The sequence below is a fragment of the Ceratotherium simum genome, chromosome 16 (assembly GCF_057802395.1).
Source record: "Ceratotherium simum simum isolate JZ-2026a chromosome 16, ASM5780239v1, whole genome shotgun sequence".
NCBI classification, from domain to species: Eukaryota; Metazoa; Chordata; class Mammalia; order Perissodactyla; family Rhinocerotidae; genus Ceratotherium; species Ceratotherium simum.
The window spans coordinates 29,723,816-29,744,717 of NC_141915.1; the positions used below are offsets into that span (position 1 = coordinate 29,723,816).

At 42.0% G+C, this 20,902-nt stretch overlaps 1 protein-coding gene across 3 annotated transcripts; it reads left to right on the forward strand.

Moving 5' to 3' along the window:
- The first annotated feature begins 5,798 nt into the window (after positions 1-5,798).
- On the forward strand, positions 5,799-20,509 carry VEZF1 (vascular endothelial zinc finger 1). Of its 3 annotated transcripts, none has more exons than XM_014790865.2 (6): positions 5,799-5,962; positions 10,679-11,373; positions 12,143-12,206; positions 13,285-13,486; positions 14,748-14,903; positions 18,171-20,509. In XM_014790865.2, exons 1-6 carry the CDS (start codon positions 5,930-5,932, stop codon positions 18,596-18,598), a joined length of 1,578 nt encoding a protein of 525 aa, XP_014646351.1. In that variant the 5' UTR covers positions 5,799-5,929; the 3' UTR covers positions 18,599-20,509. The 3 variants fall into 3 exon arrangements, with proteins under 3 accessions (XP_014646351.1, XP_004434818.1, XP_014646352.1); XM_004434761.3 differs by having other exon boundaries at positions 13,303-13,486; XM_014790866.2 differs by lacking the exon at positions 5,799-5,962 and adding an exon at positions 8,052-8,770.
- The last annotated feature ends 393 nt before the right edge of the window (positions 20,510-20,902 follow it).

The following is a 20,902-nucleotide window of genomic DNA, read 5'->3' on the forward strand; positions in this document are numbered from 1 at the left end:
AAGAGGAAACAGCTGGCAGCTGAGGAGGGAGGGGGACTTATGTAAGATCAGTACAACAAAAAGCTAGCAGAGGACAGGGTCAGGCCTTGAGGGTAGAGGGCTAATTAACTTCTGTCAACTAGTTGAGTAGAGCCTTGTGTGCTTTGTTAAAGAGGCTAAATTTACTTCAAAGGAAAAATCTAGATTCTCTGAATCTGACCCATCTTTCCTGTGTACCATAGTAAATTGTTCATCAAGTCAAAATCTGTCCTGCCCTCTAGGAATTCTGGTGCTCTTTCTTTAGGTCTAGCAAAGAGCTTGCTGCCACTGCTCAGGCAACCAAGAGTGAAATGCTTCAAGTAGTAGTTGTGGGTGGCAGGTAGACTTGATGTTTTATTCACAGCTTAAGGAGTAAGTGTTGAGTACAGCTGTTGTCCCTGTGTAGAGCTTTCACAACCAGCCTGCCAGGTCCCTGCACCTGCTTTTATGCCGGGACCAGATGACTGTAGAACCTTAGGTAACTTCTAGTTCAGAGACTGTTCTCAGGGTCAAGAAACATCCTTAAAGGAGCTAATTCCCTCTCCTGGAGCCTTAGTCAGATCTTATGCTGTCCTGGCCTTGTGTTGCCATCTCTTGGCATTGCTCTAGAATTCTTCCTAAAGCTTAGTCTAGCTAGTCTTGTGATGTCACATCAGTGTCTTAGGTCACCACTCTTCACTTCCCTCACGCAGGGAACATACTGCATAGGTTCCTCAACACCTGTTTCATTATTCTTTGTTCCCTTCACTACCAGGAATGAGGGATCCTCAGTTGAAGATCAGATTGACCCACTGAGGCTTTTTTTAATCTAGGCAAATGAGAGGGAGAGGAAGGAGTACCGACTCTGAAAGAGACAGCCGTAAAATCTGCATGTATTAATATGCTAACTCTTTGGAGACTTCTGAGAAGCAGAATCCTTCCTGAAATCTGGACTATCCTCAAATGTGGTATGAAGAAGAAAATGAAGAGATGTTTCTATTGGAGTTTGGGTAAAGAGTATTTACTTGATATATCTGTGTTTTTGCTCTGCTTCTATAGTTCACAAGAACATTTGGACAAACATTGACAAGTAGTAATTTTTTTTTTTTTTTTGCAAATGAATAGCATTTTTCATCTACCTGGTAATGCAGATGGGTAGCACAATGCTGTTTAGTGTCATTACATCCCTCTCTCAACCAGTGAAATGTATTTGGGGTGGAGGCTATAGCCACTGAAAAAAACTTTACCTCTATACCAGAATAACTGTTTTTATAAGGATTTAATTTTTGTTTTGGGCTATTAGCATGATGTTGTAACTGGGCTAAGCTTTGTAGTTTGGTTCAGGCCCACCAAATTTGCATGACCTGTTAAGTATCAACTTTTTTTTCAAGCTCAGCTATTACCCTGGGCCTGGGGCATTTGAGGGCAGGGAGGAACAGGTGTCCAAAGGAGAAATGGTGGTGCCTGAGAGTATGTTTTCCAGTTGTATTGAATTTCTAACTTGGTGTATTTTTGACCTGTCTTAGTTTCTTTCCTTCTTGTGTCTTATGCTGTTTTGCTTGCTATTTGTTGGCTGTCCTTTGTCAGCCATTCAGGAGCTGTAAAATGGAATTCAGTATTTCTACTCAAATGCTTTGTGGATGGAACTGATAGGTTTAGCATTGACTTCTGGCAGCTTCTTTCAAGAAGAGTTAGGTGATAAATGTGTTTCCATGGCTTTGGACTTGTTTTTGGCATCTTGGGTATGTGACCCTTCTTGGAAACAATAGAGTGTTTAAGAACCCTCAACTACCAGTTGAACTAAATGTCTACTAGGAAAATGGGTAGATTTATTCCTTGTCCCTTTGTTCTCTGTGACTATATTATAGCTGTCAAGGAACTAAAATAGGTATTCAGGAAAAAAAAAAAAATTCTTCATTGTTTCCCCTTCCTCACCTTACCAGTTAAAACAGAAATAACTGGTCATGACACTTTAGGTGGTAGAATTGAAACACAAACCCAACTTCTGACCACATGGGCCACAGGCAATTGGCTTAAGCCCTTAGTGTGGTTATGGAGCTTGGGGTGGAGTGGAGGGAGGTAGGGAGATTACTTCTGCTTTCCTCCCAAAGAGGCTTGGTTGTTTTTGTGTGTTTAGGAGGGGGGTGGGGGGGGGAGGGGGGGTAGATGATTGTTCCTCTTGGTCTGATAGACCGTGCTTCTTTTCTCCTTAATTGCATTGAGGCTAGTAATGAAGGATAATATTTCTCTCTGGCCACTGTTTTTTTGTATTTCTACATTTGTTATAGCTTTTTTGCATGAAGAGTTAATCCATTAACTATCGATTTGAAGCTTCTTCTAACTAGATACTCTCTATTGAAGGTTTTGGATTTGGTTGAGCAGTGTTACTTGGGGACAGGTAATTGACAACAGCAGAGATGCTTTCTATTCCTAGGATTCTAAATCTAATCTTAATCCTTAATGTACTCACAGGATTTTAAAATCCTCTTCAAAATAGGAAGGAAACCTGTTGCTTTTTTTTTTTTTTTTTTGTGAGGAGGACCAGCCCTGAGCTAACATCCAGTGCCAATCCTCCTCTTTTTTATTGCTAAGGAAGACTGGCCCTGGGCTAACATCCGTGCCCATCTTCCTCCACTTTATATGGGATGCCACCACAGCATGGCTTATCAAGCGGTGCATCGGTGCATGTGCCCGGGATTCGAACCCGCCAACCTGGGGCCATCGCAGCAGAGAGCACACACTTAACTGCTTGCTCCACAGGACTGACCCCTCCTATTGCTTTCTAATGTTTGCTAAAAGTTGTCTTTAGAAAAGCTGATCTTGATAGGCATCTTCCTTTGTCATGTGTCATTAGCCTTCCGGCCATTTACCTTAGGGCTTTTTGAGGAAGAGAGGGATGGGGCCTGGGGAAAAATCTGTCACTTTGAGAGAAAGTGAGAGAAATAATTAACTGGCTCAGAGCTGGTATACAGAGTTCCCAAACCCAAAGTTAATCTAGAACCACTCAATAGCACCAATAAAAATATTTACTTAGCACCTGTTATATTCCAGGAAATGTTATTAGCATTTTACACATTTCTTGTTTAATCTACCAGTCACCCCTGTGAGATAGGTATTTCTTTTGTCCTCATTTTCTAGATGAGGAAACTGAGACTGAGATGAGGATTTAGTCACACTGTATTTTTTGCTGACACCAGACATTTCAGTTATTCATCATATCTGAAGGTAACACCATGGATTCATTCGCTGAAAGTTGTTTACAATGATCAAGATGAATTTACTGTCTTTAGACATCCCTGGGCTTTTCACTGGACCGCAGCATGGTCTGTGGAAGCTGACTTGAGGAGGGGCTCATTTTGTTTGTGGTTAAGGATATTGTCTGTCCTAAGGGTAGAAATGCCCCTTCTAGGGATGGAGTGTTTGATCTTCCTGGTTTCATTATATTCCTCAAACAGTTGGAGCTGATTGTTTTTGAGTACTTGTTCCAAACTTTTTGATATTTTCTAGAGAGAAAACATCCTAAGATCTAAAATTTCATCTGAATGTAAAAGGTGGTTAATTTTTCTTTTTAACAGAGGGTTTGGGGAGCAATCAGAAATTCTGGTGTCCTCTCATGAATAGAGACAAAATTAGCCATTTTTCTCAAGAAAAGTGATACTTCTGAATCCCAGCTCTTCAGTTATGAGAAGTGGACTGCTTTCACTTGACCTCTACTTCCCGTTAGTGGGGAAACCCCTCTCCAGAGGTGCTGTGAGAAAGATTGCCGGAGAAGAGTGTCTAGATCCTGGGATAAGAAGTTCAAGAGAGTCTAGCAATATTGTCATTAGAATAATGGTCTTCATTAAGTAGTAATTTTCATAATTCTGAAGCTTCATTTTCATACACTTTGAAAGGCAGCAAAGTAGGAGTCTATACAGGGGAGGAGGAAAATTGAGGATGTGAATTACAGAGACCTTGAAGTGAATGTGTTAAGGCAGGAAAGAAGCAGAGACTTGCATTCACTGAATGAAAATTAAAGAATATGCAGTGTCCAAGGTCAGAGCAAAAAGGTTTTAGTTTACCTAGTTAATTCCTTAGGTTTAGATCTTAGTTCTCTCCATATCTTGTATGTATATATAAACTTAGGCTTCCTAAACCATTTTATTTTTCTTTCCAAAAGAGACTAATGGACATTTATAGGAGACATAGGGGCCACTGTAGCAGTTTAGCTGAGGAATGTATCAGAAACTATTCATCATTTTCTGTCCCCTCCTGTCATAGGCTGACCGTTTCCCTGATGTGTTACCTGCTTCTGCCACTGATCCAAACTGCAGAACTTCTTGTTTGTCCCAAGGCCTCCAGACAGTATCCACTAGGGTTCTAAAAGGAACCAGACCAACGTTTTCTAGCTCCTTCATTCTGGTGACTGAGGGAAAGAAAGAGTGGGAGGGGGTATACATGTGTAGTGGATGGAAAGGAAACATAGACTGTCAAATTACTCTACCTCTTCAGTTTCTTTTACTAATAGAATTCCGAAACCATATTATTTTTACTGTGTATGTATGGGGGAAGTTGGAGATGATGACCTTGATTAGAATGTGGCTCCAGAGGAATAAATGGAGGGGATGAGATAAGAGACAGTTGGTTATGAAAGATGTTAAAGTCTTGAAATAATGTGACCATCTGAAGAATTTTTTTAAACCAGAGTTTATAAAAATATCACTGATACAGCCTGCCCCCTCATTTCCTGCCCGAGGAGACTTCTTGGACTGGAGACACTTGTTTAATAATAGCTTGTCTCTAATATTCCCAGTAGCTACCTCTATGTGAGGAAAAGCTAGAAAACGTTCAGGACATCGTCATGCAAAGTTTCAGTAGCAGTGACGCCTACACGGAAGCCTTGGAACTGCAAACAGAGGCTGGGGTCACCCCAGTGACATCTGATGCAGTCCAACCAGAAGTTCGATTTTTGTTTTGGCGGGGTGGGGTGAGGAAGCAGACTATATTAAAGGACTAAAATAATTTCTTCTCTATACTTTCACACTTGTTTTTATTTTTTTGGCGGGAGAGGGGATGTTCGGGTACAATTTCCCATCATATGTGGAGTTAAGGGCAGGATAGGGAAGCTCAGCCCTTCACCCAAGAATAACCCAGTAATGACATCTCTACGCGTGGGAAGTGTTTCCCTCAGCACTGGGAGGATCTGAGGCTGCACCCCAGTGGGATTCCGTGCTTCAGTTGGAAGGCTAACTCAGATGCATAGCACAGCGAGAGTGCGGAAGGTTTAGCTGGGATGAAATACCCGAGGGCAGAGATGCTCGAAGTCGAAGGGGCTTCTCCCAAATTGGAAGTGGGAGCTGTGCTGCGCATAAGGGACTGAAGAGCCGTGACCGCCGTGGTCTGTGCCTTCCGTTAAGGGTCTGATAGGGACGCGACGCTGCCGGGCACCGTGTCTGAGTCACGGGAGACGGCCCTGCCGTGCCCAGAGACCCAGCGCCAGACCCTGGCGTCCTCCATCTTCTCTCCTGAGCTCCCCCTGCTCCAGCTGCCTGAGCCACGGACCGCAGCACCACACACCCCCGCGGGGGGGGACGCCGCGCCCCATCCCCGCCCCCGGCCCCACCCCAGCCCCCCCGCGGGGGCCCTGACCCCACCGCCGGCAGGCACTGGCTGAGCTCCGAGGCGGCGAACCGGCAACGGGGACGCCCAGAAGGGGTCCGGGCAACGGGGGGCGGCGGCGGCCGGGTCGGGGCTCCCCCCCCGCCCGCGCTCGCCGCGGCGGTGGTGCGTCCCGGAGGTTACCGGAAGTGGCCGCGCTCGGCGCTGCCATGTTGAGGAGCCGCCGCTGCCGCTGCCGCCGCCGCCGCCGCCGCCGCTTTGTTGTCGCCTCCTCCGGCTGAGGAGGCTCCCCGAGCGGGGGGAGTGGGGAGGAGGGGGGTCGGCCGCCGCAGCCATGGAGGCCAACTGGACCGCGTTCCTGTTCCAGGTACTGGGGGCCCCCCCGGGGGGGCACGGGGGGGACAGGGGGGCCGGGCCCCGGGCTGGCGGGCGCTCCTCCTCCCCTCCCTCCCGGCTCCGCTCTCCGGCCCGGCCTTAATCCCCCTTTGTTTTTCCGCCCGCCCGCCCCGGCGGAGCGGGGCTGCTGAGGTGAAAGGAGGCGGCCTGACGGGGTGCGGGGGAGAGAGCAGGCCTCGGGGTGAACCCCGGGCCCCCCCTAGCACACACACGCACACGCACACACCCTTCCCTCCCGCCCTGAAGGGGAAGGGAGGAGGCCGGTCGCTGTCACCAGCCGCGGCCCAGAGAAAGGAGGGCGCCGGGCCGCTGGATAGCGCGGGCCGCTCGGCCACGGCGCGCCGGGCCCGGGCCCGCACCGTGGGGTGAGGGGGGTCCCCAGGTTCCACTCTGAGTCCCCCCCCACTTCATCTATCTTTCGCTCGCTCTCCCTCCTTTTCACCTTCCTCTCCTCTTTTTGTGCGTGTGTGTTGACTTTTTGACCCCCCATCCCCGCGAATAGCGGGTATCCCTGGGTTCCCAGCCACTCCCCCTTCCCGCCGCCCCCTCTCGTGTTTACCCAGTCGGGGGGTGTTGTGTGTGTCCCCTCCCCAAACTTTTTTACTGGATTTACATTTTGTCTTTCCCAAGCCTCTGCCGAGCCTTGGCAGCTGCCACCCTCTCCCTCTATCCAGCTCTCCCGCCGTCCCATTCAGCCCGGGGAATCCCCCGGCCGCGCCGGGCCGGGGCGGGGGGAGCGGTGGGGGCCGGGACTCCGGGAGGCCCGACCTTCTCCGGAGCGCTTTTCTCTCTCTCTTCGAGCCACCTCGAACGTTTCCTCCAACCAAGTGGGGGAGACGGAAAGTGGAGAGAGCCAACAAAGTCCGCTTACAAAGCCCCCAGATGAGTCATTCGTTGGGGTGTTGGTCTTCACTTTTTGCAGGAAACTTGAAAGTGACTGTAGCCGATACATTGGCAGTCCTCTTGCCCGCCCACTTTAGGTGAGGGACTCCCTATTTGGAGACCTAGGCTGGAACTTAATTTTTTCCTTCTTAGTTTCTATTTGCAAACGAAGCACTCAGTGGGCAGTAGTGATGAGCTCACAGGGAAACTTCGGAACCGGAGGAGCTTAGGAAGCTCGTCACTTGAAGTGCGTTCTTCCCGCCTCTCTGAGTTATTTTCCTTCTTTGAATAAGTTTGTGAAATCCCAAACGCGTAGCTTGGGCGCTTGAGACCTTTTGGAACTAACCAGAATGGACGCAGAATTTTCAAAAAGGCCTCCCAGCCACTGGGCCCATCCTTGTGCATGTAATATAGGGAATTGGATAACTCAAACATTACCCTATTGTGTAGAGCTGGTTTATTGTTTTAAGACGTATATTCTTTTAACTGTGAGTAATTTTTTACGTAGTTGTTGAAATATATTCAGGCTGCTTAAAATTGAAGACACTCAAAATTGTAGAACTCAAGAACTCCCTTTTCTCATTCTGATCTAGTATGGTTTTATTGTGCTTTGATGAGCTTGATAATGTGTTGTCAACTTAAAAATGCATTGAAAAAGAAATGATATATAACCAGTTGGCATCCAGGTTGGTGTAAAGGTGGCAAATGCCTTCTCTAGAAAAAGCTTTCAAGTGGTCATTTTAAAATATGGGATTAGTGGGGCACTGAAGTGATTTTCACATAATGAATGATTTAAATTTACCATATTAAACTTGCTATCTGTAAACTTAATGGAGATTGAAAAAAAGGAGAATTTTTTATGCAAAAGAAAAACCCATAACTAATTTTTGGAAAGCTAGTTGAAAAATGTTTTGGAATACTTTTTGTTACTCTTTTCCTGGATAGAACAAATGCCAAACATTTATTAATCAACTTTTTAATTAGATTTTATATTATTTAATTTTTTTCAGCTATTAAAATCTTTTTTCCACCTGATGGAGAAGTGTGAAAGCTAATATTTGATCCTGGGCTTGGCAATGTGTGCAGTGAAAATTGTTGGAAAACTTATAATTTAGAGCCGAGGACAGTTGAATGGGTAAAGAGAATATTTCAGTCTTTTCTATGGAAAGGTATGAATAGACTTACTCAGTTCTAGTTTTAAGTAATTTTCACTGGGGAAATGGAGAGTTAAACTCCGTTGTTTGTTTCCTGGAGCATCCTATTGAGTTTATATTTTAAAACATTTAACACCTGCTTGCTTTCCAGATAACCTGGTGGAAAGTGAAAGCCATGCCTGTTAAAATGTTGATGGATGATTCTTCTAATAGGACATTCAAGATATGACTCACTGATGCTAATTTGTTTCAGTACAAAATCTTTTACCCTCTGGCACTGGAGATTTCATGGTGCCATATTCTACCATGCTGGGTGATGAAATAACTTTTCTGTTTCTTTTTTGCTGGCCCCAGAAAAAGGAAAGCTTGGGCAGGGTTAGTTGAATGAGATGGGAGATGAAGTTAAACCTTTGATTTGATGATGCTAGTCAAATAAAAGTCTACCCAGAAGTTATATATATTTTTTAAATCACTTAACTGAAGGCAGGCCATGGTTGTTATTTTACTCTGTCTCTCCCCCAGAGAACAACTTGGGGAAACCCAGTTCCCCTCTTAGAAGGCTTCATGTAGAAGTGTGGGGATCCTAGGAATCCTCAGAGAGTGATTCCTGTAGTGGTCGAGGCATTCTACAGCCTTTCACCCAAGAAGCAGGGACCTGGTGTGACCCTCGTGTGAGAGTGAGCTTCAGCAGTGCTGTAAAAATACTTTATGTTGCCACAGACATCTGAATTGGTAAAATGGCAGTAAGTCCTTTTAGTACTCCATCGAACTAATGGTTGTTTAGAATTAAAAAAATGCCTCTAAACACTGTAAAACACTGTAAGTCTGAACTTTGTCCGGAAGATTTGCGTTCCCTATTATCTGATCTGTTAGCCTTTGAAATTGTATATCTGGAGCTATCTTCAGCTATTAACCATTTGTGTACTGTATGGAAACTTGGATATCCTACAGCCAGGTTGGAAAGGGGGTAAGATGAGAGTCTAAGTTCTTTAAAGTTTCTACTGATGTCACCTGTGTAGAACTGATTTTTATGGGAGCTCCATAAATTAAATTAAAAGTGGACTGTGATTCAGTATGTTAACTAAGTCCAGAAAGATACTCATACGTAAGCACACAATTTCTGTGAGTACTTCCAGGACTCAAAGGGAGATTCAGTCAAAATAAGATTAAGTTGAAACTGGTAGCTCTGTATACTACACCTCCTAATGATTTGGGGAGACTGGTTCCAGGCTTAGCTGTTGTGCTGCCATCAAGTAAACATGGAGCAATATGTGGTAGATGTTCTTATCCCTCAGAGGAGGAGCTCTGTGTGACTGTGTGTGTCTGTCTCCTTGTTTTTTTCTCCTTAAGTTAACTGTAGGACTTGAGATTATAGAGGGAGAAGGGTAAATAAGTGTCTAGAGTGTCTAAGATGATGGGATGGGCCCCTCTCAGGACATTGTGTACTTAAAATATTTGGAACTTTTACCTCCGAGTGCGTGTATCCTTTTAGGATTACAAAATTCAAGCATAGGGGTTTGGGCTCGCTGTCAAGAGTGTCAAAAATAATGTTGGTAAAGTACAACATATTAGGAAGAAGTATTTCAGGAATTTTTTCCATCATTTCCTAAATGTTGGTTAGAGGTATGGAGAAGTTTGAAAGGATCAAAACCAAGAGAGTAACTACTCATAAATACCAAGAACCTGATCCACGATGAAATTTTGGTTTCAGTGCAGCTAAAGAAAATTTCCAGACAGTGTCCAGCCCCCAGTTTTGGAGTGGAGAAGCACATTATAACAGCAAATTTCTAATACTTTAACGAAAACCTATAACTTCTGGAAGAAGATGAAAATGAAAGGAATTTTAATTATTTATAGTTTGTTTTCTCTTATTCTGTCTTTGAGAGTTTAGGTTTTGAACAAGTGTTGCTAAAGGGTGCAGACTTCTAGTGTGAGATTAGGTGAACTGAGAAACAGCTGACAGGTGTTTTGCTGTGGGCTACCTTCACAGATGCCATCCAGGTTGATTACTAGCAGATTTCATTTCAACCAAATTTTTCAGTAGAGTTAAGTGAAAACTTTGAAAGTAAATTTAACAAATAGCACATGTATTCAGAGAACTAGATTTCTTTTGTCACTTAGCAACAGCCCCCTTCCTCAGTCACTAAGAGTTTTCTGATGGAAAGGGAGAGACATGGTGCCTTTCTTTTCCTAGGTAAGATAGGCAAGTAGATGATTACATGTATATATGTGTATGTGTATGAGTGTGTGGTTTGTGTGTTACTGCAGTAAGGTACTGTTAAATACTTAAGTCTGGAGTGTAATTTTTTTGACAAGTTATTTAAACTTGGTTTCAGCACTGACAGACTAATGCAAACTGATTTTGTCAGCTGGTGTGTCCCTTATGAACCATGGTGGTGTGTAGTTTAGTCAGCTGTTTGGAAGCAAGATCACTGTCAGCAACTTAGTTGCAAAAGTTTTGTGTCTGCAGTGATTCTAATGCTTTGTATTGGGAGCTCGGAGAATAACTAGGTGGTTGCTGGATCTCTGCTGCAGAGAGTAGCTTAAAGGCTCCTTGGTTGTTTCTTCTGGTCTCTGTTGTCTGGAGCATGTTGAATTTTGAAGGTCATTGTGAGAGGCTGGGTTTCTGAAGTATAAATGTTTGGTTTTAGGCCCATGAAGCCTCCCATCACCAACAGCAGGCAGCACAGAACAGCTTGCTGCCCCTCTTGAGCTCTGCTGTGGAGCCCCCTGATCAGAAACCATTGCTTCCAATACCAATAACTCAGAAACCTCAGGCTGCGCCAGAAACGTTAAAGGATGCCATTGGAATTAAAAAAGAAAAACCCAAAACTTCATTTGTGTGCACTTACTGCAGTAAAGCTTTCAGGGACAGCTATCACCTGAGGCGCCACGAGTCCTGCCACACAGGGATCAAGTTGGTGTCCCGGTCAAAGAAAACCCCCACCACAGTGGTTCCCCTTATCTCCACCATCGCTGGGGACAGCAGCCGAACTTCGCTGGTCTCGACCATTGCAGGCATCTTGTCAACAGTCACTACATCTTCCTCGGGCACCAACCCCAGCAGCAGTGCCAGCACCACAGCTATGCCCGTGACCCAGTCTGTCAAGAAACCCAGTAAGCCTGTCAAGAAGAATCATGCTTGTGAGATGTGTGGGAAGGCCTTCCGAGATGTGTACCACCTCAATCGGCACAAGCTCTCCCATTCGGACGAAAAGCCCTTCGAGTGTCCTATTTGTAATCAGCGCTTCAAGAGGAAGGACCGGATGACTTACCATGTGAGGTCTCATGAAGGAGGCATCACCAAACCCTATACTTGCAGTGTTTGTGGGAAAGGCTTCTCAAGGTACTGCATTTTGCTTTGCTCTTTTTCACTATGGTGTCAGTGAACTTCAGGTTTGTCTCTGTATGATCTAGAAGGTTTATGTGAGAATAGTTGTGGGCAGGCCTGTGTTATTAGAGGAGATTGGTGATAAAGTATTACACCTCCAGGTCTAATTCAGTTTGGTGTGGTTGACAAGTGGTGACATAGTGATTAACTTATTTTTTCATTTAAGAAGTGCCTTGGTGGACTCAGGCCTTCGTTTGGCACATCATTACTTCTTATCATTGCAAAACCACTCGTTTCCAGTCCAGTTAGGTGACTAGACTTGAGGTTCACTGTCTGCTCAAATCAAAGAAACTTATTTCCTAGAAGTTGGGATGACCTTGAATACTCTTAAAACTTTTAGGAGAACGTTTTTCCATTTTTTTGTGGTGACTGACATTTCACTAATTTTCATTTTTAAAGGCTTTTAAAGTTAATATAGTAGTAGCTGTCTCTGGCAAGTGTTAGAACTAAAACTTTGGGTATTTTGTAATTGTAGAGAATTGAGATCTAATATGATTTGATGTTGACTAGGAGAGAAAATTAACAGGTAAAGGACTAAGACTTTTGTTTATGGTAAGAGAGGTAAGAAGGCTTGCACCGGGGTGGGGAGGGGGAATTGGTAATTCTGCTAGCTTTATTTAAAATGCCCCCCACCCGAATCTACCAAGCATGTAAACATCACAGTAAGTAGCATTTCTCTATGTGTGTTCCATTACATCTTCTGTTGAAACTCTCTCTTTCACAGGCCTGACCACTTAAGCTGTCACGTAAAACATGTCCATTCAACAGAAAGACCCTTCAAATGCCAAGTAAGAGTTAAAATGACTTATCCTTAGTGTAGCACTTAATGCACATTATCCAGAAGGTCTGAGCCAATCAAATCTCACCATTCTTGAATAGTCTTAAAATCACTGACTTGAGTAAATGTGGTCTATTTGAATTCCAGTTTTATAAAATATAAATGACAGCTTCTATTTCTGTGAGGCAAGAGCATTTAAAAATGTAAATGTGTTGTTTTTGTTAAGCTACATTTCCCTTTCCTTGAGCAACAGTATTTATTGTTATAAGAAAAAAAATTTACAGTCTTGCAAAGGTCATTGTGTATTTGAAATGAATGAAGTGCTTTAAATTAATTTCTGGGTTGATGGTTGAGGTTGTTTTAACTGTAATAGAAGAAAATATGAATTTTCTCCCAAATGTTATCACTTATTGGATTTTTTTGTCTGCTGTTGCCAAATTGGAGCATTTTCTAGTTGTTTGAAAATCAGTTCATGTTAATGATTTTATTCGACATAAATTGTGATAATGAAAAGGTTAAGAATCTTGCTAAATCAAATGACTGTTTTAGGCATCAGTAATTCTAGTTTGTTGCTGGAAGTCTTTTTGTGCTTCTTTCAGTTAAATTTGTTAGACTGATTTTATTAAGTAAATGATATAAATTCTAAGAAAAATCCAGTTGGAGGAAGGAAGCTAGTGTCATTGAGTGAGTGCCTGCTATGTGTGAGGCCTTGGGCCAGGCCCTTAATCCACCAGTAATTTTGTGAGGTAGGTATTATTATTCTCATTTTACAGACGAAGAAACAAATTCAGATAGGTTAACAAACTTGCTCAGTGTTATACTGTTTAGGGAACTGGGGAGCTGGATTTAAATCTAGGTTTAACTGGCTCTAAAGCTCACATCTTGTCACTACTGTGTTGATATTTTTTCTTCCCCCAAAATGTAAGGGTCTAAAATTCCCCAAGTGTTTTATTATGATTATGATTCTAGGTAACACATGCAATTAAAATTCAACTAACTTAGTCTGCTTGCTGACATGGGTAGGGTAAGGCCTAGAATAGAACATACTTTAAAATGAGTAGAACAGGATAGTCTATATTTAAAAAAAGTTTTCCTCCCTCATGCAGACGTGCACTGCTGCCTTTGCCACCAAAGACAGACTGCGGACACACATGGTGCGCCACGAAGGCAAGGTATCGTGTAACATCTGTGGGAAGCTCCTGAGCGCAGCGTATATCACCAGCCACTTAAAGACACATGGGCAGAGCCAAAGTATCAACTGTAATACATGTAAACAAGGCATCAGTAAAAGTAGGTGACCCTTCAAATTGTATTTCTTTTGCATTTCAGATTGATGAAATCTAGATGTTTTTATAAATATCGAAGGTATTTTCACTATGCTCTCAGGACTATATTAATGTTCATCTTACATGTTTCCTCCAAATACTGAAGTGTGCAAACACACATCAATGGAAAGTGTGTATTAGTGTTGGAAATAGACTTCACATGCGTGTATACAAACATCACTGATAAGCTGTCCACTAATTTTGCTTTCAATCCTGTGCTTGTCTGCTGATAACACCCATGTTAGAAGAGCAGAATTCCCCTGTAGCTATTTTTCAATGTGTCCCTCCTTCTGTGGGGTTTGAATAAAAAGCTCTAGTGTGTTAGAGTTGTGGCAGCAGAAGCCACACTAGGAAGTTGCATCTTATACCAGGCAATTTTCATTGTTTTTATTTAATGTTAGGAAGATTCTCAAGCATCATTGTCTCCTGATTGTATTAATAACATGTCCTGAATGATCTGAGAGATGAAAGCAGTGTTAATAAGTTTGCTTTTCAAGCCCAAATCTGTAGAGAAATGGGATGTCATATTATCATATCCATTTGAAGGTTTAAATGCTTTCCTTACTTTAATTTAGAGTTGAAGATAGAATGTTCCAGGGACTTGTGGATAAAATTCAGTACTTGCATTTACCTAGGCTGTTTCTTTAAGATCGCCCTAACCACCAGAAGAAAGTATTTTCCTAATTCTGTACTCTGTTATATATGTACTTTATGCAGCAGAAACATCAAATTCTCAAAATAGGTGGCCAAAAGTGAATGGGAAAGAATGCTTAATGTGTTTTAATCTCAACCATTTTTGCATCTTTGTAAGTACATTGGGTTTGTTATCTAGCATGTCATATTTTGTCAGCTTTACAGGAATTCATTTTTAGTGTACATCGTTGTGGTCAAGTAACCAAGTATATTAGCTATTTTGATGAGCATTAATTAGTCCATGCTAATATTACCTAAGTTCCATTCTAAAAGACACTTGCTTTTTAATATAGCAAAGAATCTTTTTTCTTTTATGTTGGTTTTCCCTAGCTCTCTAGATTTTTTTATTAGTTTACCTATTTTGACCAATATAGATATAAGCAGCAAAAAAGATGCACTGTAGTAAAAACTACCAAGTCAAATGATAAAGATCATAGAGGCATGAGGAGTCAAAGTATCTAAGTTTTAGGTTTTGAAAAAATGGCCACACTTTTTCAAGGTAAATACAGTGTTCCTGGTTTTCTTTGGAGTAGCATGCATGAGTGACGAGACCAGCAGTCAGAAGCAGCAGCAGCAGCAACAGCAGCAGCAGCAGCAGCAGCAACAACAACAACACGTGACGAGCTGGCCAGGGAAGCAGGTGGAGACACTGAGACTGTGGGAAGAAGCTGTCAAAGCAAGAAAGAAAGGTAAGATGAGGCTTCCAGTGCTCAAAGTATGGCAGAGAAGTGTTTTCTTTTAGTATGCCAAGTGATTAAAGAAGCCACAGTTTAGGGAATCTAGCTTGATGGCAACATGCAAATACTATACGCTGGGAAGTATCTGGTAAAGTTAAGTTATTGGCAACAAAGCTTCCAAGCTTCCAGATAAATTTTTTTTGCTAGGAAATAAAAATTCTCAGTACTTCTTGTCATGTTCTTTCTTTTGATTTACTTTTTGTTATAAATATGGAGCCAGATTTTGTCCTTTGCTATGTGTGCCCGGAGTTCCATTTTATGTCAACCTCCATGCATTATGTGCTTCTTTCTAAAATATTCCCACTTTTAGAAGTGGATGAAATATCCTTATGTTTACATAAGTTTATTTTCTTACACTGTGCTATATTCTGCTCTTCAGTGTTCTTTCTGCATTGTATTATTTATTATGTGTGTCGGACTCTATAATGCTGATTGATGTCTTTTCTCTTGGTCTCACCTTTAATGTCATTCTGTCTGTCACTGGGGCTGGCATTAGCTTAACATGTACGTACTTCAGTTGTTAGGGACTTTACTGTAATTGTTACTAAAATTGAGAATGGTTTGCTTTTCTCTCATATATACCTTATGAAGAATCAGTTGGAGTGTCAGTTTTCAACACAGCTTTTTAACTTACTAGTTGTAGCTTTGGCTTCTGTACTGTTGTGCAGCCATTTCAAATAAATCGTTTTGTCAATGTACCACCAGCCACAGGACAGATTCCTAAATTCCTTCTTTCTTCCCCCACTCCTGCCATGTCTTACTGTTTTATTTTAAATTCATAAGGAATCCTCTGCATGTAGGCTCTTCTGTAATTCCTTTGCTGTGTAGTTTCTTCCATCCTTTGCTTTCATATAGTGTGGCTGTTCCCTTCCTCAGATCCTTCTAAACATCCTGTACTTGGATAAAGATAAAAGGAATAGCATCCCTTTACATACATCTACTGGCATTGGAGGAAAAGAATGCAGCAGTCCAGATAGGCTTTCCATCCTTCCTCAGGTGCTGCTTGTTCCTATCTTCCAAATGAAGATTTGTCATTATTTTGATAAAATGTTTTGTGGTAGGAGAAGGGGTGGAGAATGGGGGTGGGGGAGCAGAAAAATGTATATGTGTGTATATGCTATGATAATTGTATAGTGGGTTGAAAGCATATTATGAAAGACATTTTACTTAGAGAAGGAGTGAGAGTAAAAGTGTTTCAGTTCTAGCAAAGGACACTGTTAGATTCAAAAGAAAATGTAGGAGGAAAGGTAAGGGATATGGCGCATGAGAGAGTGAAAACTCCTTTAATGAAAATGGGAGGAGAATATCCTTAGCAATGCTACCATCACCGCAAAAGTGAGTTGGTTTTCTCTCTCTTTCTCTCTGCGCTCTTCTATTTGGTATTATATTTCAGTTTGCTTGCACAATAAGACTCAATTGTTTAGCTTATCTTTGACTTCCATGAAACAAAATGCTATTGTATTCCCCCTTGTAGCATGAATCTCTCTGGAAATGACCACTAATGTTAGAAACTTCTGTATTCATGTTAGTAAATGTTACATTTTGGGGAAGAGGAGACTCCTGACCTAAAAACCTAAACTTGAATCAGCAATGTCCCTTTTAAATATTGGGACTATATAAGGTAATATAAGTTCCCAAACCTGGATGACAGTGAGATCATCATCTCAGGAGCTTTTTAAAAATACAGATTTCCCAGTTCCATCTAAATCTCAGTGTTAAATTTGCTGGGAAACCATTTTTTTAAAAAGCTCCCTAGATAAGTGAATTTCATCATCAGCCAGATTTGGGAACCCCTGATGTGAAGTATGGAGTATGCCAAAGTTACATCATATTGATCAAGAAAGGGCTGCTTATTGACTCCAGAGTCTACCTGAGGTGATTTGACCCATGTGTGGAATGCATGCAGACCTCCATCTTTAGTCTCCAGGGCATTTCCCCACTTTGACAGCCAAGTCACAGCCAGGCCACCCATCTGTCTTCTTACTGATGTTTTCTGACACACCAGCTGGTCGTGCTGAATTTTCTGAGGGGTGGGGTGGGGGTGTCACCTCTGAGGGAAGTTTTCTTTAAGAATTGCCCAGGCTTTGCTGGGTAACAAGGACTGGGATCCCCTAACTCACTGCAGGGTCTCCCCTTGCCTGGTTAGTCCTCCTTGGTATGGATGGTGGTATGTGTAATATGTGCAGTTAAATGACACTAAGCATAAAGTCAGTGATTATGTCAGCATCAGAAAGGGAAGAAATAGGAGTGGGGAGGAGAACATTAACCTACTGAGGGATAGTTTTTTCTTTCTTAATATAGTAAAGAAACATAACCAGAAACAACGGGATTATTTAACTAAAATGATTTTTCTAAGACTGAAATAAACAGATGATATTAAAGTAGTTTATTTATCAGTCCCTACTTATGGATTTTTAAAATCTTAGCAGAATGTGGCTTTACCTCTGAGAAGTCTTTAAAGATTTTATTTATTCAGTTTTTTTCCCCCCAAAGCCCCAGTAGACAGTTGTATGTCATAGGTTCACATCCTTCTAGTTGCTGTACGCGGGACTCGGCCTCACGCTGGACGGAGAAGTGGTGCCTCGGGGCGCTCCCGGGATCCGAACCCGGGCCGCCAGCATCAGAGCGCGCACACTTAACCGCCAAGCCACGGAGCCGGCCCCTGAGAAGTCTTTAGAGTATATAGCACTGAGGATATACACCTCTGCCTGCTAGTTACAGTGTGCCTTCTGAGAAGATTTTTCTGATTATCTGTTATTGTGTAACCATCGGCCCAGTGTACACAAGCTCTTTTCACCTGGCCTGCCAGTGGTTGGCACTTCCAGCAAAGTGTTTAGAACTCAGAGGATCTGCATGGTAGTGAGAATACTTAGCCCTACTTGATCCCTCTGCCCCTCAGAGTGCCTTGCAGAAATTAACTGATCTTCCCAGCATCACTGTGAGGTAGGTAAGTAAATCTGAACTTGAACCCAAAAGCTCCAAAGCTAGAGAAGTTGCTAAGTCTTTGCGGGAGGTATAGCATCAGATTCACACACTGGGGTTCCTGGCCCCCAGTATTGTACTCAGGAGGATCCTTCCTTCCTGTTGACCACTTGATAGAAAACTGTAATTTAATTTATTAAATGTTTGTCCTTTTTAATTAAAAGAAGATGATTCAGAAACTGTGAATTTTGTTCACTGTTTTGAGAGTCTAAAGGCCCTTTTGTCTTCTTATTTTAGAAGCTGCTAACCTGTGCCAAACCTCCACGGCTGCTACGACACCTGTGACTCTCACTACTCCATTCAATATAACGTCCTCTGTGTCTTCTGGGACTATGTCAAACCCAGTCACAGTGGCAGCTGCAATGAGCATGAGAAGTCCAGTAAATGTTTCAAGTGCAGTTAACATAACCAGCCCAATGAACATAGGGCACCCTGTAACTATAACCAGTCCATTATCCATGACCTCTCCTTTAACACTCACTACCCCAGTCAACCTCCCCACCCCCGTCACTGCTCCAGTGAATATAGCACACCCTGTCACAATCACGTCTCCAATGAACCTGCCCACGCCTATGACGTTAGCCGCCCCTCTCAATATAGCAATGAGGCCTGTAGAAAGCATGCCTTTCTTACCCCAAGCTTTGCCTACATCACCGCCTTGGTAAACAGTATTATAAAATCAAAATATGGGTTAAAGTAAATATTTACCAGCAACTTACTTTTAGTTTATTAAAGCAAAAAGTAAACCATGAAATTGGGAGATTTTATTACATTAGTTAATAATAGTGTAGTAGCATTTTTCTCCAATTTGGCTGGGATTGTTCAAAGTAGAGTGTGTATGTAACTTATCACTGGACCACTTTAGTTTAATCAGAAATTCCTTTTAGCTGACAGCATTGCTTAAACAGGATAGTAGTTGGCAAGATGAAATGCCAGAATTAAAACCAATCATAAAAAAGCAAAACCCATTTCAAAATAAAAAAACAGCATTACTGTTTCTAATCCCAAGAAATCATTTTATTCTAAACACTAGCAGAACTCCTCTCCCTGTACCGGGTGGATGGCTGATTTTAACCTGAAGTTCTAAATCCATGAATTGAGAGCTAGTGTAGAATTGTCTGTGTTTATTGTTTTTATGAGTAAATACATGCATTGTCATAATAAAATGCATTTCAGAGAATATGCATTTTACCTTTGGGAATATGTTAATTTCAGGCAGCATTCCCTATGGGAAAGGTGATACCAGCTCTGATATGCAAAGCATATGATAATTTATCATTCTAACTTCAACATATAATAGGGATTGTGACCTGATATTTGGAGATGTAAATATTGCTCAGCATATTAATCCTGATGGAATATAGCACTGTAGTTGACTTTTTTAAAAAATGAAAAAAAAAAAATCCCAACCAAAATATACAAATTGTGTTTTGGTAAGAAAAGGCCGCAACTGACAGAGGAGAAGTCAAGCATGCGGACAGGCAGACTCCTAACAAACGGAGGCCAGTGGGACTCCTATTCAGGAGCCAAGGAGTACTTTGGAACAGTTAAAATATGTTGCTTTAAATTGGAAGACGCTGGAGGCACTGGGATGTGATATGCCCCTCTCTCTCCCAATCAGAGCCTGTTGATATTACAACAGGGAAAGATGTGTTAGTTGCTCACTAGAGTTTATGTCTTATATTAAATTGTATACAGTTTTTATTCTAACCACTAACTAGGTAGTGTGCCCCTTCAGAACAAGCAGAGTGTATCTTTTTTTTTAATTTCTCCTTCCGTTTCTTAATCAAGTATTGTGCAGATTTGTTCAACTTTGTAAATATGGACATCACTTTTTTTTTGTTTGAGAAAACACTTGTATCAGCTTTGTGGTGTTTTCAGGGAGACAGCTGTCTGCACTCCCTGTAGAAACCCAGCAATGCACGTTAAGACATGTGCTTTTTATTTCTTAGCAGAATGTTTTATCTCTGTACATAAAGTAGAAACCAAAAGCTAGGGAAACAGATACTCTTTACACCATCATGCCACACATTAATGTTTTTAAAACATTGTGTTTTTTAAAAAGTTACTAAAACCAAGACTCTGATTTTTTTTAAGTTGCAATATGTTTTTGGTTTTTTTCCCATTTTAATCTTACAGTTAAGAGAAATGGAAATTAGTTGTGTTAATCTTGCAGAATGTTTGCAGGACTGACTATCAAACTGGATGACTTCCGTTTATACCCCACTGTGTCAGTTCAAGCATCAAAATACCTTGCATCTGAGGCAGACTTCCTACATCAGGGACAGGTATCTGTGTGTCATTATACAAAACAGTTCTAGGGGGTTGAACTACATAGTAAAAAATAAAATAAATAGTACTTAGTGTAAAATAATTTTATAAATGACCTTTTGTACTTTAGGACATTAAATTGTACAACTTTTGTATATATAAAAGCTTAGGAACTTTCTGTTTAGCAGGAAGGCAACACATTCCTACACTTTTAATGTATATGTTTGTTATAATGTCCATGTAAACATGCCCTATGTTTGTGCCTTTTAATTAGTTTGTCTCAATAAACAAAATGTAGAGAAAAATATGTAGCTATGACTTTGTTACAACTGTTCCTATCCACAGTACAAAGATGGTTTGTTTTTTAATATGTAGAGCATTATGTGTGGACTACTGGAAGGACTCACATAGGGAAGGCCCATGCATGGCCCTGCTGAGGCCTGGACTGGGCAGGTAGTGGCCATGTTTGGAGGAAGCCCACATTTTCTGGCATGCAGCTCCAGGACCGGGTTCTGGCTCTGCCTGCTGGGACTTGTCATCTCTCTCTGGCTGGGCTGGCAATCGCGATCCTCCATGATTCAGACAGCCCAGGCTTCCTCCACAGTGGCCCAAAGAGCAGTCCTCAGTGGGGGCAGGTGTGGACCCTACCCCCAGGCTAGAGTGTGGTCGTCAGAACCCTGAAAGTATTAGTTCTTAAA

What these genes read in the sequence shown, in the direction of transcription:
- VEZF1 (XM_014790865.2), top strand. Translation starts at nt 5,930, where the DNA reads ATGGAGGCCAACTGGACCGCGTTCCTGTTCCAG. An exon ending in TGTGGGAAAGGCTTCTCAAG is followed by an intron (nt 11,374 to 12,142) that starts GTACTGCATTTT and finishes TCTCTTTCACAG; the next exon opens with GCCTGACCACTTAAGCTGTC. An exon ending in AAAGACCCTTCAAATGCCAA is followed by an intron (nt 12,207 to 13,284) that starts GTAAGAGTTAAA and finishes ATTTAAAAAAAG; the next exon opens with TTTTCCTCCCTCATGCAGAC.